The sequence below is a fragment of the Podarcis pityusensis genome (assembly GCF_964106645.2).
Source record: "Podarcis pityusensis genome assembly, chromosome: 17".
NCBI classification, from domain to species: domain Eukaryota; kingdom Metazoa; phylum Chordata; class Lepidosauria; order Squamata; family Lacertidae; genus Podarcis; species Podarcis pityusensis.
This window is the reverse complement of record NC_138042.1, coordinates 1953307-1970227: the sequence shown is the minus strand read 5'-3', so window position 1 is coordinate 1970227 and position 16921 is coordinate 1953307. Positions and strand designations below refer to the sequence as shown.

Below are 16921 nucleotides of genomic sequence, written 5' to 3'. Positions count from 1 at the left end.
TTTTGGATAGGTGAGCCATTGTCATAGCTGCCTTACCAATAGGCTTGTCCAGCTCAGCATCATTGCTGGCTATGGTTGAACCCAGGCAGAAAAAATTGTCCACCACTTCAAGTGTGTGGGCACCAATGCATGGAGTGCCAGCGATATCCTGACCAAAGATGTTGGTCTTTGTCAGGCTGATGGTAAGCTGAACTCCCTGCAGACTTGAGCAAAAGAGTTGATGAGTTTCTGCAGAGCTTCCTTTGAGTGTACTGTCAAGACTGAGTTATCTGCAAACAGCATTTCTCAGACCCAGCACACTTTTGTCTTGGCATGGAGACATGCCAGGTTGAACAGACCCCAGTTACACACCATCTTCAGATGCACTGAAGGCATAGGACAGCAACAGGAAGAAGGTGTCTGAGAATGAACTGTCATACTGGATATTCTTGTGCAAGAACATGATCAGATTGTGGAGATTATCTAGTTGAGCAGTGTGACCTCCTTTCCAGCTGACAATGTCAAAGGCCTTCATCAGGTCTATTAAGGCAATATACAAGGGTGTCTCATTTCTCCTGCAGCCAGCACAGTGAAAAAATCACATTGACTGTCGACCTCTAAGCTCTAAAGCCGCATTGTAACTCAAGATGGACCCAGTGAGCAAGTAACTGTAATCTGTTGAGAACTATGTGAGCAAAGACATTTCCCACAGTACTCAGCAACACGATTCCATGTTGTTACAGTCATGCCGGTCACCTTTGTTCATGTAGAGCAGGGGTCAGCAACCTTTTTCAGCCCTGGGCCGGTCCACCGTCCCTCAGACCATGTGGTGGGCCGGACTATATTTTGAAAAAAATATGAACAAATTCCTATGCCCCACAAATAACCCAGAGATGCATTTTAAATAAAAGGACACATTCTACTCATGTAAAAGCGCACTGATTCCCGGACCGTCCACGGGCCGGATTGAGAAGGCTATTGGGCTGCATCCGGCCCCCAGGCCTTAGATTGCCTACCCCTGCTGTAGAGTGTCATGATGCATGTTTTGTGGCAGGGAATCTTGTTCCCAACGCTGCAGGAGGAGCCTGTGGAGGTGTGTCATGAGGTGGAATTGAAACCGGCTCCCAGCACTTCTCTTTGGATTCCATCCTGTCCTGGGCCTGAGCATCAATGGCATTTTTCAGCTCATTGGGGGGAGAGACCTCTATTTCTTCCAAGACAGAGTCTGGATACTGTGGACTGCTGTGTCAGTTACCATGTTTCCCTGCAAGTACCATTCTTGATAGTGCTCTGCACATTGCTTCATCTTCTTGCTGAGGTCTGTGATGAAAAGTTTTTCAGCAGTGCAATTTTACCAACTGTTGGTCCAAAGGCTTTCTTCGTGCCTTCATACATTTTGTTTTGCTGGTGTCAGCAGCGAGTTGGGTGCTCTGACACAGCTTTAGTCAGTAGTCATGGGCACATTGTCTGGCAATCCACTGAGCATCACTCTTTGCCTTTCTGAGTGCAGCAAGTGTCTTCTTGCAGGGTGCAAACTTGTAGTTCACAGGAACCCACCACAAATATTACAATTAATGTATGCTAAGCTGTGATAGGTCCACTTTCCCAATATGTCAGGGCCCATCTAAAATGTTGGAACAGTAATACTAAAAGCATCTATGTCACTGGAGATTAAACTATTCTCCCACTATTAAAAAATAAAAAGCCTTTCTGCATGAGAAAAGACAGAACCAGCATAAGGAAAATACAGGATGCAATGGCTGGATGATACTCCGTAAAAGATGAACACCCCATTACTACTATTCCCCATCATTCATCCCTATTTGGTCTATCTGTGTCACCAGCTCAATTGCCTATCAGACACCACTCTTTGCCTTATTTGTTCTTTGTGTTTATTTCAATGGAGCCTAGTCATGTCAAATGGTCCTTGCAGCTTCCATTATTTTGGACAGGGACCCTGTTTTTGGATGGTTCCATTGTTTCAAAAGGGAATATATTGCAGTAGATGACAGCTTCATACACTGAAATGAATATTCCCACTGAAATGAAGAGAATCAGTCTACTTTCCTTCCCCAAAGCAAGTGAATATTGTCACTGTGGGTCTGGATCAGCCTTTCTCAACCTTGGGTTCCCAGATGGTGATGGACTACAGTTCCCATTATGTACAGCCATACAGCCAACAAGGGCAGCAATCAGGGATGATGGGAGTGGTAGTCCAACAACATATGGGATCTCAAGGTTGAGAAAGGCTGGTCTAGAGAGTAGCTTTTTCAAGTTTTGTTTTATTTCCATAATAGCATTCTTTCTTGGAAAAAGCTTCATCAGCTGACTTATCCCCCCCACTGGCGGAGGATGGCGGGTGCAGGGGGTGCGGTGCTCACTGGGTGTCAGCCATGAGCGCGGGTGACATCGCCGCACAGGTGGTGCCCCCAGATGCTCACGTGGGCAGTGGGCTGCTAGGGATGATGCTGCGGTGGGAGACTAGCACCCCCCCATGCTCACCGTGTGGGTGGCAGATGCCTAGGGAAGCTCACCACGCGGGCGGTTAGCAGTGCCTCCCCCCCATGCTCACCACGTGGGTGGCGGGCGGCTAGGGACTCTTGCTGTGCGGGCGGGTAGCCCCACTTCTGTGGGCTGGCTAACCCCGCCTCTCTGCTGCTCCAGGTGCCATGGCAGGTAGCTCTGCCCCTGATTCCCCCTCAGAGTGGGGCAAGCCAAATAGCAAAATGGGAGATTGAGAAGAACTTTCAGCTGTTGAAGAACCAGGTTTCCTTCCGGTCCTCCCTTTCCCCTCCTTTGTCTACAAACAAAGTAAAGAAAGTAGATAGAGATTTTAATGGGGGGGGGGGTGTGCTGCGTTGTTGCTCTGAATTTACAGGACTGGGTCTAAAGGCCTTGTGCTTCAATGCCAACAGCTGTTGCCAATATGCACTGGGAAATGGATCCAGTTTGGCTCAGGAAAGGCCATTAAAGTCACCACCACTGAGACAGGCAGTTATATACTTCCTCCTTCTTGGCTGCTGCCTTGCAGTTCCCATTAATGGATCTGGAATTCCACAGTAGGGATGGGATGTAGCACAAGACAGTTCAGTTGGAGGCACATGAAAGTTCTTTTTAAAGAGAGTTGAAAGTGGTTTGGAACAAGTTTTACTTCATACAGGGAACACACGCACTCCTTTCCCCCCCAAGCATGATGCAGCCACTAGTCAAACCTGCAAAATCTGTTTATTGGAGATGAAAGTTGGGCATGCAAAGCATCACAAGCAATGATCCCTCCATCAAACTGCCTTCAGCTCAGTGGAAACACTTGTGCCCAACCTTCCAGGAAAATGAGAGAATGGAGAAGAGCCTGCATCCTCAGAAACAGGCAAGTCTTGCCTCAGGAACCAAACTAACCCATGTCTGCTCCATAGGGCATGATTCTGAGAGGCTCCTCATCTTTCTTATAATCCACCCATCACCCAGACTGCTTTTGGTTCAAGTTCACCATCTTCCTTGTTAGGGTAGCTGGCTGAAAATAATCCTGAAAAGGATTATTTAAAAGTAGTATAGAAGGCAATGCCAGCAAATCTTCTATACAACAGCCAAAGGTTCACGAGCCTCCAGCCTCTTCTTTCTCCTGTCCACCCTATATCCTGTATATACCCAAAGCACTTCCACTCAGACCCTCCTCCTCCTTACTCCATAGCCTAGTCTATACTCCATAGGACAGAATTCTCCATCAAGCCTGAATGCCTACGGGTCAAGTCACATTCATCAGGGAACATTCAAGAAATCTAGCCAATTAGGTGAAATAAATTATTCAGAGGACAGTTGTTCAGTTCTGGAAGAGAAACAGGGAGTAGCTTGTGTCTTCCTTCACAACTGTCCCCCTTAGAATCATGGGCGTAGCCAGGACTTTTGTGAGGGAGGGCAGGACTTTGGTTTGGGGCAGGGGCAGAACCAACACGGTCAGTTAGTTAAGTATTTCTATTGTTTTACTTGATCTTAGGGAGGCAGCTGCTCCCCCCCCCCGCTATGCCCATGCTTGGAATGCACTAGATTCACAGGAAAGGAAGTCTGGATTCTCCACAACAACCAAAGGTGAAGGCCAAGATTGTTACACCTCCTCATGTTGCACCTCCCCATGTGTTTCAGAAAGCTCATCAACCTATTTACCGGTAAATAAATATTAAAGGGGCACATATAAATTTTGATGTGTGTATATGTGTGTGTGCGCATGCTCACACATGCATGCACACACTCCTTAATTAAAAAAAACTCCACAAAGAGGAAGAAAAGTATGTTGGGAGATCTTTTGGGGAGTCAGTAAGTGTCTTCTATGGCTGGCTTTCTCCTGGTTCAGAATTAAGCATGCTGATAACCTGACAGAACCAGTTTCTCATCCATTGCATTGAATGCATTCAAGGCTCTTAAACCAGGCCCACAGCTCTTAGACAGATATATCTGTCTCTGAAACTGAGTAGCTGAGCATTCCACAGAGACAATAAAAATACTGCATGTGAAGGTTCATGTTTTTACAAATACCAATGATTAAAAGATGCATTTCCTTGTGCTTTTGCACAATTCCCATGCATGGGTGCTATTAATCTGTAAGAGAATTCAGAAGGAAAATCAAACACATGCTACATGGCTCGGTCAACATTTGTGTTTGTAGCTGACAGCAAAGCTGACATAAACCTCATGTGTGATGATGCTACACTTTGCTAAAATGGTTTGCTGCCTGCCAGTGCTGTGAAATGCTCTGTGAACAAGCAAGGACAAACACAGAGTGAGGCTTCACTCTAACCAACTCCAGGCAGGGTCTAGGGAGGAATCAAGAGCACAGATTTAGTTAGAGCAGTGTCTCCCTGAGGCTTGAGGGGAGGGATGTTGAAGAGAACAAGCGCCTGCCTGCCTCGTTACAGATGGCGCCTCTTTCCTGTGTAAACACAGGGTCCATTCCCAGGCTCCCTGGGCAGCACCATATGGGGCTTATCACTGCTCTTTAACCTCCTCATCACCCCTGACCCTGTTCTCATGTCAGACGTCAAGAGAAGAAAGGGAGATTCAAATAGTAAAATACAAATGGTACCAATGGATGGTTCTCTGCAGAGGGGAAATTCCATTCTCTAGACGTGGCCTCCTTCAGGCAACTTGACTGAGGGGGATTACTTGCCATCTTGCCTTTGACCACATTTCTATATGCCACCACCTTTCTATGCCAGAAGAGTATCTGGCCGGCATAGAAATGTGATCAAAGGCAAGAAGGCAATCCCCAGCCAAGTTGCCTGAAAGAGGCTGCGTCTACACATAAGGGCTATTTCAGACTTCTGTTTGTGCTGCAATTTCTAGGCACCGGTTTGGGACTTTCAGGCAGGGGTCCAAGTAGTTTCCCTTTGTCCTGCCACTTTCCCTGGGAAACACTGTTTGTTCCGATCCAGCTGTAAAGAACAGGTTTTCCTGGAGAAAACAGAGGACAAAGGGGAAGCTTCTCGTTCCCATGCTGGGAAGTCCCAAACCCTTGCGTAGAAACTGTAGCACAAATGGAAGTCTCGAAGTTACTTCAACATAGGAATGGTGGGAAAATTCCATTTTGGTCACATTTAAGGTGGAACCTTTTAAATTTGTGCATTCTGAAACAACATGAGAACACAAACACAGCCATCCTTCAAAATTCCAATTTTTCTTGATTGTATAATGCAGTTCTCCAGCCATGTAATGTGTACAAAAATGCACACACTGGCTAGTGGGAATGTGATGCACGGTGGTCACACAACCGAGGAGGAGGAGGAGGAGGAGGAGGAGGTGGCCGACAAGTGCAGGAGGTGGATCCAGCTACCCAGAGTCTGACACCCTGAGGCAACTGCCTCACCTACCCTCGTCTGGTCTGAAGGGGCCCAAAATAGTTAGACTCTAAGAAGAAAGAGAACCCTAAAGTATGACCTTTTATAGTTGCTGCTTTCAGGTTTTCAAACTTAGTCACAAGAAACTTGAAAGCTGATATTCTCAGCCAGGGGTCAGCAACCTTTTTCAGCCGTTTGGTGGGCCGGACTATATTTTTTTTGGGGGGGGGGAATGAATGAACTCCTATGCCTGACAAATAACCCAGAGATGCATTTTAAATAAAAGCACACATTCTACTCATGTCAAAACACGCTGATTCCTGGACCATCCGCAGGCCGGATTGAGAAGGCGATTGGGCCGCATCTGGCCCCAGGGCCTTAGGTTGCCTACCCCTGTTCTCAGCAATCTGAATTCCAACAGTGACTTCAAAAGAAGAAAAGAGCATCTCCTCCAGCCCATTTACAATTTTAAAATTGTAAATGCAGAAATAAAAACAATTCCATAAAGCATGTGTTTCATGATCATGATTTACATATTAATAGAATTGCCTAGCATGTGATAGAAATCAAGGGATTACTGCTCCAAGGCTTTTCTGATTTGTTAAGGAGAACCTCCCAAGTCACCTTCTCTGCTCCACAAATAGTTCTCTGGACCCTGACCAGAGTGCTCCTGAGCATCTAGATTTTTTTAAATAAATATTTTTAAAGTCATATTATAGTGCAGGCTTCCTCAACCTTGGCCCTCCAGATGTTTTGAGACTACAGTTCCCATTATCCATGACCACTGGTCCTGCTAGCTAGGGATCATGGGAGTTGTAGGCCAAAAACATCTGGAGGGCCGAGGTTGAGGAAGCCTGTTATAGTGCTACTGAACATGCACATTGTGCTTTCCCAAGTGAAGTGAACCTGCTTCTTGATTGTTTTTAATGAAAATATGCAAAGTAGGAAAATATGTAATGCAAAGCACACTTCTCCCTTTGATGCAACTGTAACATTAAACTTTCTGGGTGGAAACTGTAGACATAATCCAGGACAGCAGGCTCTCTGAATTTTGGATTACTCATTTAAATATCTCCCATTTCAGTCCCCTTAAATATTTTATCCCCATAACGTGATCTTGGCCTTTGGAGTTGGCTCCTGTGTTCCATTTGTGGCATGAAGGATCTTTCAGATCTACTATATTCCCATTTCTAAACAGAGATTTCACCTTAGACATCAGTATGGCCTGACTCAGGGATGTATAACATAGTTGGGATACTGTCTTCATTATTCACAAGTATCACTCCTCTCCCTGCCTCCCCACACTCCAAAAAAAATTCAAGCCTTATTGAGATTGTGCTTACCAAACTGGGAGGGGTGGCTAACACCCCAGAGGACAGGATCACACTTCAAAATGACCTTGACAGATTAGAGAACTGGGCCAAAACAAACAAGATGAATTTTAACAGGGAGAAATGTAAAGTATTGCACTTGGGCAAAAAAAATGAGAGGCACAAATACAAGATGGGTGACACCTGGCTTGAGAGCAGTACATGTGAAAAGGATCTAGGAGTCTTGGTTGACCACAAACTTGACATGAGCCAACAGTGTGACGCGGCAGCTAAAAAAGCCAATGCAATTCTGGGCTGCATCAATAGGAGTATAGCATCTAGATCAAGGGAAGTAATAGTGCAACTGTATTCTGCTCTGGTCAGACCTCACCTGGAGTACTGTGTCCAGTTCTGGGCACCACAGTTCAAGAAGGACACTGACAAACTGGAACGTGTCCAGAGGAGGGCAACCAAAATGGTCAAAGGCCTGGAAAGGATGCCTTATGAGGAACGGCTAAGGGAGCTGGGCATGTTTAGCCTGGAGAAGAGGAGGTTAAGGGGTGATATGATAGCCATGTTCAAATATATAAAAGGATGTCACATAGAGGAGGGAGAAAGGTTGTTTTCTGCTGCTCCAGGGAAGCGGACACAGAGCAATGGATCCAAACTACAAGAAAGAAGATTCCACCTAAACATTAGGAAGAACTTCCTGACAGTAAGAGCTGTTTGACAGTGGAATTTGCTGCCAAGGAGTGTGGTGGAGTCTCCTTCTTTGGAGGTCTTTAAGCAGAGGCTTGACACCCATATGTCAGGAGTGCTCTGATGGTGTTTCCTGCTTGGCAGGGGGTTGGACTCGATGGCCCTTGTGGTCTCTTCCAACTCTATGATTCTATGATTCTATGAACAGAATCCAGGAATCCTAAAATACACATTTGCTCTCTTGCTCTCAGACACAGAACTGAGCTGAAGGGAAAGAAATAAAAATACATCCATTAATAAGTAACTTTGTTCTAAATATAGATGAGAACTGGAAACTTTTCTGGATTGCTTGGCTTCTGTGTAACTTGGAACTGTGCATTCTCCCAGTCCAATCAAATATATTATTGGCTTTACCTGGCTGCTTATTGCGTCTGGCTGCTTCAGACAGAACTCAAAGAGTCCAGTACCTTCTTTCAAATCAACCAATTTCGACTCACATTCTTTCCAGAGCCAGGAACTCCCAAAGTCCTGGCTCTCTGTCTTCCTTGCTCGCCCGGCCCTCATCCTGCCTTGCAAATCAGACATCATCCCAGTGCCAGAAAAAAGTGTTAAATTCTCTGAGCTGCACACTCCAGCCCATCAGAATATGACATCCAACTTCCTCTTTATGGCAGTTTTAGTTGTGTACTACTATTAATAAAGAATTAAATGCACGAGGTGTGATCTCCTCCATCCACCCCTTTGCCCTCTCATGGTACTACAATGATCCAGCAGGATGGCGAAGCACGGGCAGGGTGCAGCTTGCTGCATGACAGCACATGTGACAGCCTTGATGAGGGTGTGGGTGCTACTTCATAATGCATGGACAGCTCCTGCAGGGCAGCCACTTGGTTCACACCTTCCTCCTACATGAGACACTATAAATCAGTGGTGTAGTGGGTGGGGCACAGAGGCAGTTGCCCTAGGTGCAAAATTGTTAGGGGTGCAAAATGTCAACACTCGGTACAGCTGCGAGCTTCCATCACTGGGCTCAATTGAAAACAGCTTCTCCACAAAAACCTGAAAGTGACCTCTCCAAACAACGGAAAGACTCTTTTCTTATCTCTGCGGCTCCAATCTCCTAGGTGACAGAGACACTGTTAGGCAGTTGAATGCTGGGCATGGCCCCGGGCGCTGGAAACCCAAGCTACACCATTGCTACAAGCTAGGCACTTATGCACCAGTGGAGGCCTTCTTCTGGAGAAGAATGCTCCTGACCTGGCCTAAAACTGCAGCCTGCAGCCCAGGTATAGGGGACCCCCCTTGATGTTGAGTCCATCAATCCCAGGCACCACAACCACATCGTCAAGGACGATGGAGCAACAACATCTGTAGGGTCTTCAGAAGGTACTGTCCAAAGCATAAAAGGTGTGCAATGCTATCTAAAAAGTGTTAACTGCAGCATCAGGAAACTGAACATGCTGGAATGGGTAACTACTGACACACTTACACCCAGTGAATTGTCTATGTATGTGACTTCTGCAGTGAGTCTTACTGACTGCAGTTTTGTTCCTTCCACACAATTTGGAAGCATTTCCTGCTAACAGTATCATTGAACTGGCTTCTCCTGAGCTTATTTACTTGGGCAGTGGGAGCTTTCCCATGATCCAAGAAGCTTTTTCTTACTGGCTACTTGATGTTTGTACTGGCTGAGCAGAACAGCTAACACTTCTCCTACCAAAGGGGCCTCAGCAACAGAGGAGCTATCAAAGCTATCTTCATCACAAGTTGGTGGGTATATTAAAGCAAAAAGGAGAGAGCAGTTTAGTTCCCATTGCTTGCACAATAGACCCTCTCTCCTCCCGTTGAAATCTCTAAATAATTGTACTGTGTATAGCCATAATAATGTCAAAGAAGAGAGAATTTTGGTACCCTTTGCATACTAGAATTCATTCTTCCATGACAAAAGTAAAAGTTCTGTCTTCTCTGCTATCTGGTCACCCTAGCAAATTAAGACAAATTAAAACATGGCAGCAAGCTGTGGGAGCTGTTGTGGGACCTTGAGTGAACCCCAATATTTTTCTTCTGTTAACCATACGCTATACCAGGTTTAAAAACACAACACAACTTTGCTGTTTCTGTTTGTGTGCACCCAAGGGTTGTTTAAATACATCTCCATCAGCAGCAGTGGAGCAAGCCAATCCGGCGCCTGGGGCAGGACACTTCGCCTGCCTCCTCCCACTCAGCCACCCTACAGCTAAGGGGGAGGTGGCGGGCGGACCGTTTGGGGCAGCATGGAGCTTGAGGGCGCCTAAGCCACTGTGTCACTCCCAAGAGAGACGTGTGGCTCGGGCACGCTGCAGGCCCCGCAGTGAGTGCTGCTCTGCATTTTGTCACCCCCCTCAGTGTTGACACTCAGGGTAGACCGCCCCCCTGCCCCCTTCCTACGCCCGGTCCATCGTATCAACGCCTCTGTGTGTTCACACCTTGGCTGGAGAGGTGGCTAGAGAAGAATTAGGACTCCAGTTGGAATAAAGCTGCTTTGAGAAACAACACATCTAACAGTAGTTTCCTACAACAAAGTACAAGAAGGCATTCTGGGTAGGGGAACATGTGGATTCCAGCAACAGCTGCAGATTCTACTCCCATCAGTCCCAGCTAGCAGAACAAAGTGGTCAAGGGTTTGTAGTCCAGTATCATGTGGAAGGCCACAGGTTCCCCACTGCTGTTTTAAGGGTATAAAGACTACCAGGAAAGCAAACTGCATCTTGCCCACAGTGAATTGTGAGAACAGTTTCTGTATCTAGACACTTGGACATCTCATGCATGATTTTCCCCCACTTCAGATCTTACACCAGAATCACATAAAATGTTTCCCCCCTTTCTGGTGAACACTGAAAGCCACTTTCAAGAGCCAGACTAAACATTAGGGAAAAAATTGAGATTGTGCTTACCTGTAATTCATAGGGCTTCAGGTTTCCAAAGTTGAGCTTTTCTGTGAACCTCCTTAAGGGTGTGGAGGGTCTCTGTTAAGCTTGTCAGTTATCTAGCAGCAGATTACAAAAAGGGTGGGAATGCAGATCTCCTTTAAGAAGAAGAAAAGAGCAAATGGGGAAATCCCAGCCGCTCCATCTACTCAAATCAGCACATCCTTCCCACACTAGGCAGTGCCGAGCAAACCAAGTCTTTCCCTCCCCAGGAGGCTAAGCAGCCTCCTGGGATGGGAATATCATTCTTGACCTTATAATCAAGAGCTGTAAATATTTACTTCTTGCTCCTTCCAGATGCTTGTTCAGGCCCTGTCCCTGCTGAGAGGAGCTGCACGCATGCTCTTTCGCTGGCTCTCTGTGTACACATCTGTCTCTCTCTTTCACTCCGCTTCTTCAGTTGAGAAATTGGAGTTTGGCAGCCACAACTTTCCAGGTCTCGTGAGCAGCTTCCTCTCCCAGCTCCTGCCTGCGCAATGGAATAGTCCCTTCAAAAGAGGAGGTGTGGCACATCTTATGGGCAAGAGTTTTATTGGCACTTGGAGCATCTTGGCCTGGATCCATCAAATTTACCCACAACTTGTCTGCAAAGCAGTTCTCCAAAACAGTTGTTTTAGCTTAAGGATAGGAAGCTGTTTAAAAAAAACAAACTATCCTGGTCACATAGTTAAGAATGTGTGCTGTGCATCAGGAAGCCCCTGATCCAACAACCCCCAACTCACTAGGAGGCAGAACAGATAGTGTATGATCAGATCTCACTACACTTCATTTATCTTGAAAAATTAAGCTGGGAGGGAATGAATTAGGGGCCTCGGCACTGTCCCCATTCTCTCCCCCACAAGGTTTCCTTGATTTTTCTTTTTTATTAATAAAGATATTTATTAAAATTTTCAAGATATTACAAAATGAAAAAAGAAAAAAGAAAAATACAAAATAAAAATAGTTAAAAACAACTCAATCTTTCCATTACTTATTTTTCATTAGCTTGTTTCCCGGACCTCCTCACGCCTCCCTTTTTTGTATTCCAGTTCAGTTTGTTAGTTCAGCAAATCCTTCCCCTCTTTGTTTATCCTAGTCTTTAATCTTAAAATATTGTAACATTAAATTCTTACCTATTCGTAATCCATTTTTCATATTCCCTTATAGTATTACAGCTAAAAACCACTTAATTTCTATCCAACATCATTCTAACATTCATTAATTTTACAATATTTCTGTAAATAGTCTTTAAACTTTTTCCAATCTTCTTCCACCGACTCTTCTCCCTGGTCTCGGATTCTGCCAGTCATTTCCGCCAATTCCATATAGTCCATCACCTTCATCTGCCATTCTTCCAGGGTGGGTAGATCTTGTGTCTTCCAGTACTTTGCAATAAGTATTCTTGCTGCTGTTGTGGCATACATAAAGAAAGTTCTGTCCTTCTTTGACACCGATTGGCCGACTATGCCCAGGAGAAAGGCCTCTGGTTTCTTCAGGAAGGTATATTTAAATACCTTTTTCAATTCATTATAGATCATCTTCCAGAAAGCCTTAATCCTTGGGCACGTCCACCAAAGGTGAAAGAATGTACCTTCAGTTTCTTTACATTTCCAACATTTATTATCGGGCAAATGATAGATTTTTGCAAGCTTGACTGGTGTCATGTACCACCTGTATATCATTTTCATAATATTCTCTCTTAAGGCATTGCATGCCGTAAACTCATACCTGTGGTCCATAACTGTTCCCAGTCAGCCATCATTATGTTATGTCCAACGTCTTGTGCCCATTTAATCATAGCAGATTTCACCGTTTCATCCTGAGTATTCCATTTCAACAGCAAGTTATACATCTTTGATAAAGTCTTAGTTTTGGGTTCTAACAGTTCTGTTTCTAATTTTGATTTTTCCACCTGGAAGCCAATTTTCTTGTCCGAATTATATGCCTCCATTATCTGATAATAATGAAGCCAATTTCGCACTTTATTTTTTAGTTTCTCAAAACAATTTCCTTGATTTTTCTTGCCCCTCTAAAGCTGTCTCCATAACCTGTGGCCCTCCAGATAATGATCAACTCCTGTCATCCTAAATTGGCATCGTCAGGGATGAGGGAAATTGTAGTCCAGAAACACAGGGCCAAAGCGTTCCCCAAGTCTGCCGTACTCCACTGTTTATGCTCCACAAGAAATAGGAGGAGACACATATTGCAAGGTTCCTGTGGGGTTGCCTTGTTTTCCCCCTGTGGCAATGCTTTTAATCATAGACAGACAGACAGCAGAGGTGGAATTAGGGAGGCCACTGGTGGAGGAATGCAGGGGCAGGCGGGGGGAGCGCACTGCCCCCGGCCCCATTGGGGAGGGGGTACCATCACTGCCGCCCCCCGGACACGCGGCGTGCACCCCCACCACGCCAGGCGCCATGCCCCTGCGGGCGGCGCGCCACAACCCCAGAATGCATGCAGGCCCCACAGGCGACATGCCATGTCCCTGGGCACGTGTCATGCCCCCGGGACATGCGCCAGCCGTGCCCACGCCTGCTCTCTGCCCCCGGTGCCGGAGCATTCAGCTTCGCCACTGAGGGAGGCACGACTGGTTCTGTCACACTGTGCACTAAGCCTAGAGGGGCCACATGGCACCACAACTATGACTTAGTAAATTAGCACCATGGAGAGTGAGAGGCAGGGAGGCACTGAATTTTGGCTTTGCAGCTGAAATTTTAAAGACCAGATTCCACCCCTTCAAGTGCCTACTTGGTATACCCAGGGTAGCTAGGAATTTAGGAACTGACGTTTCTTGTAGTATTGAAAAAGTAGTGGGAGAAAATTAACATGCTAAATTTCTCTGGAACTGGATGCAGTTACAGAAACAGGAGCAGAGCCCAGCAACCCTTGGCTATTGAAGTGAACCATCTAAGAGTACAAAGCAGAGAAAGGCAACCTGTGGCCCTCCAGATGTTGTGGGGACTTGAACTCCCATCATCCCTTACCATTGGCTGTGTTGACTGGGCCTGGTGGGAACTGGGAATCCAGCAACATTTAGAGGGCCACAGGCTCCCCTTCTCAAATACTGTATAAATATGTTTTGCATATTACTAGTCCTATGTCTGTTACAGTTATTAATTCACAACTGCACCTGAGGATGCTTAATAAGACTGAAACAGCCCATTAGCAGATGTGTGTGTCAGTGTTATTCATAATACCCTGCCAATAATACAGTAATTTTAAAGTCTGGAAAATCAAAGGCATATTACTAGCACTGGGAGCTTTCCAGGAGACCCTGTGGTTAACTTTTCAAAACTGCCATCCCTAGAACATTTTAAGTGCCAAAAAGGAGCAAAAAATAGGCTTCTGGTGGAGTTGTAAATCAACCAATGATAGATTCCTCAGCTGTTTCCACTTAGATGAAACCTAATGAGAATGGCTCTACGTTTTATATGACAGTCATATATGCTGCAGGACATTGCTGTTTCTGTTGGGAAATAACCATGGAATACCAACTATTTCTGGAGTCCCACATGTGTGGGAAACTGCAAAAGAAAAATGGCTGACTGCCTGAATTGAAAACGTGTGGGCCTTGGCTCTAGTCAAAAGAATATACCATATTGGTCTGAATATAAGCCACCCCCCCATATTTCGACCGTGAAAAGTTAAAGTGCAGCTTAAAATTGTGACCTTACAAAAATTGACTTTTATGATATCGCTACTGAAACAGAATGTTATGGTAAAACAGAACGGGTGTGAGTGCCTGTGGAATTTTAAGGGAGCTGCTTATATTTGGGTATTGCCCTTTTTTCTCTTCTACCCCCCTTTAATTTTAAAGGTGTGGCTTATATTCAGGTGCAACTTATATTTGGGGCAATACGATATTTAGCGTTTGCAAAGCATGGGGGAAAATGGTTCTTAGGCTCCCACTCTCTGAGAAAGGCTCTACCACTCTCAGAGTCACTGGACCACAACCTTAAGCAAGTTTAAATGCTTTACTTAGTAATCAGAGGTCTCACTCGTGCTTTGTTAAATGCTACAGCAGAAACAACACAGGTAATGTAGTGTTGGTTGCAAAATAGCCAAGTGTTCAAGGGTGAGAAAGGAGTCATAATGTTAAGAAAAGAACCAAAACTCAGCAGTGGAACACACTCCTTATATGAGGGAAGCAGAAACATCAGCACATCAGGTGCTGTTGGAGTCCAGCTCCCATCAGGATCAAGGTGCACGGGGAGGAGAGCTTAACAGGTTCCGCACCAATGGGTCCTGCTAAAAATCCCTGCCACCTTCCCCAAAGCCCTTGGAGGGAAGCTTCCTTTGGCGCCTCCTCAGGTAACAGCAGCTTCTGTGAGGGGATTTTCAGTTTCCAGTATAGAAACACAAAAAGACATACCATAATAACAAAGAAAAACAATAACACCCCCCTACACCCACACACCACTTAAACGTCAAAATTTCAAGTTGAGTTCTGAAATGGGAGTCCCAGATGGGCGCTGAAGGGCCAAAGGTTCACTACATTTGCTTTAAAACAACCCTTTCCATTACTTGCTCCAGCTCCATCCAGCGACGACTTGTATGTGTGAGTGAACTGCCAATGTTCTCATACCAGAAACAGAACTAGGTATCTCCTCAGACACCATGCTTTTCATTGGAGTCAGAGGAACATATGAAGCTGCCTTATGCTGAGTCAGGCAGACGACTGGTCCACCTAGCTCAGTGTTGCTTACACTTATTGGCAGTGATCACTCCCAGCCCTACCTGGAGAAGCCAGGGATTGGTCCTGTATGCAAAATGCAGATGCTCTGCCGCTGAGTTGACTTTGCACCTTTCTTGCTCCAAGGCACTGGGCAATACATGCATATGTGTGAAGCAATCCTCACCATCTCTGCTATGCTTGTGTTCGCTTCCTTGTTTTTTACCTGCAGCAGATCCTGACTTGTGTCCTTGGTCCCACTCCTGATTCTGATTTTAGGACAAAGAAATAAATAAGGTATAGCAAACCTCTTACAGCATCCCCAAAGTTCTAGTATGGATGCTTTTCTATTATGAGATAATAGCCTTTAACTGAGGCAGGACTACAACTCCCACCATCCCTAGATGTTGACAATGCTGGCTAGGGTTGATGGGGACTGAGTGTAACAAGATATGGAGGGCATCATAGTGGCTCTCCCTACACTTTGGAAAATAGTTGTAAAATTGCCTTTTATAACCCCTTATTGTTTATCACTTACAACATTTGCTCTTGTGGGTTGAGCACATTGTCTATTGTTTTGTCTATATGATTGTCTATATGATTTGACCTGCTCTGAGACCTTCTGCTGAAGGGTGGGTGAGAAATCTAACGGATAATATAATGGTGAGTAAGAAAAATAGTGGGCAGACAGACGGTTGAAATTTGGCCAGCTGGCAAGATAAAACACACATAAAAATATATCACTAAGCTTGGGGCCTAGCCTAAGAGTTCTGTGTTGCTCTTCCATAACCATTTTTTTAAAAAATACCTATGAAAAGCAGCCTTGAAAGGCTCTTGATGGAGGTGGACAGAAAGAGTGGATGATCTCCCATTGTCCTTCTGCTGGTTGTCCTCTAAAAATCACTTCCCCCAGGTGCTTTCCCACCCATGCACATAACTTGTTATTAATTAGGATAACCCTAGCATAGATAACAGGATAGGATGCTGTTGCTTTTGAGAAAACTAATGGGCAATTTAGAGGGGGGGTTGGACTCGATGGCCCTTGTGGTCTCTTCCAACTCTATGATTCTATGATTCTATGAGATTACTATGAATAGTGTGATATGACTGGGAGGGGCACAGTTTTACTGAAAGTTATATTAGCTTCACATAGCCAATAAAGTGGGCACGCAGGGACAAATATGGTGGTGACAGAAAGAGCAGAGTCCTGGCAAAGCATTTCATTCATCTCTGAGCTTAGAATTCTGGCACACCATTGTTGAAGTTATGGTAAAGAAGATTTCATACTCATTTAATCCCCAAGTAGGGAATTTTTTGCATGGCACTATGTGAATCCTGGTAACTGTGTGGCATCATTTCCCATCACCCTGGGCATGTGTCATTGTTGCGGCATTGTGGTGGGACAGAAGCATGCTAATGTGGATTGTAGCATAATTGGTAGGAAAGCTTGGGAAACCTGGAATAATGTGTGCCTCTGTGTGTCAACATGAA

At 45.3% G+C, this 16921-nt stretch overlaps 1 protein-coding gene across 2 annotated transcripts in view; it reads right to left on the bottom strand.

Annotated features, from left to right (window-relative positions):
• LOC308467077 (angiopoietin-related protein 2-like) overlaps positions 1–11229 on the bottom strand; it is a 29086-nt gene extending 17857 nt beyond the window's left edge. Inside the window, exon 1 of one of the 2 annotated variants that reach the window (XM_080988480.1) lies at positions 10747–11229. Coding sequence is in view for 1 of the 2 variants with exons in the window: in XM_080988479.1 (XP_080844605.1) it covers positions 10747–10757 (11 nt within the window). In the remaining variant the exon portion in view is untranslated. The remainder of the gene's footprint in view (positions 1–10746) is intronic. The other variant, XM_080988479.1, reaches the window with a different exon arrangement.
• Between the last annotated feature and the right edge of the window lie 5692 nt (positions 11230–16921).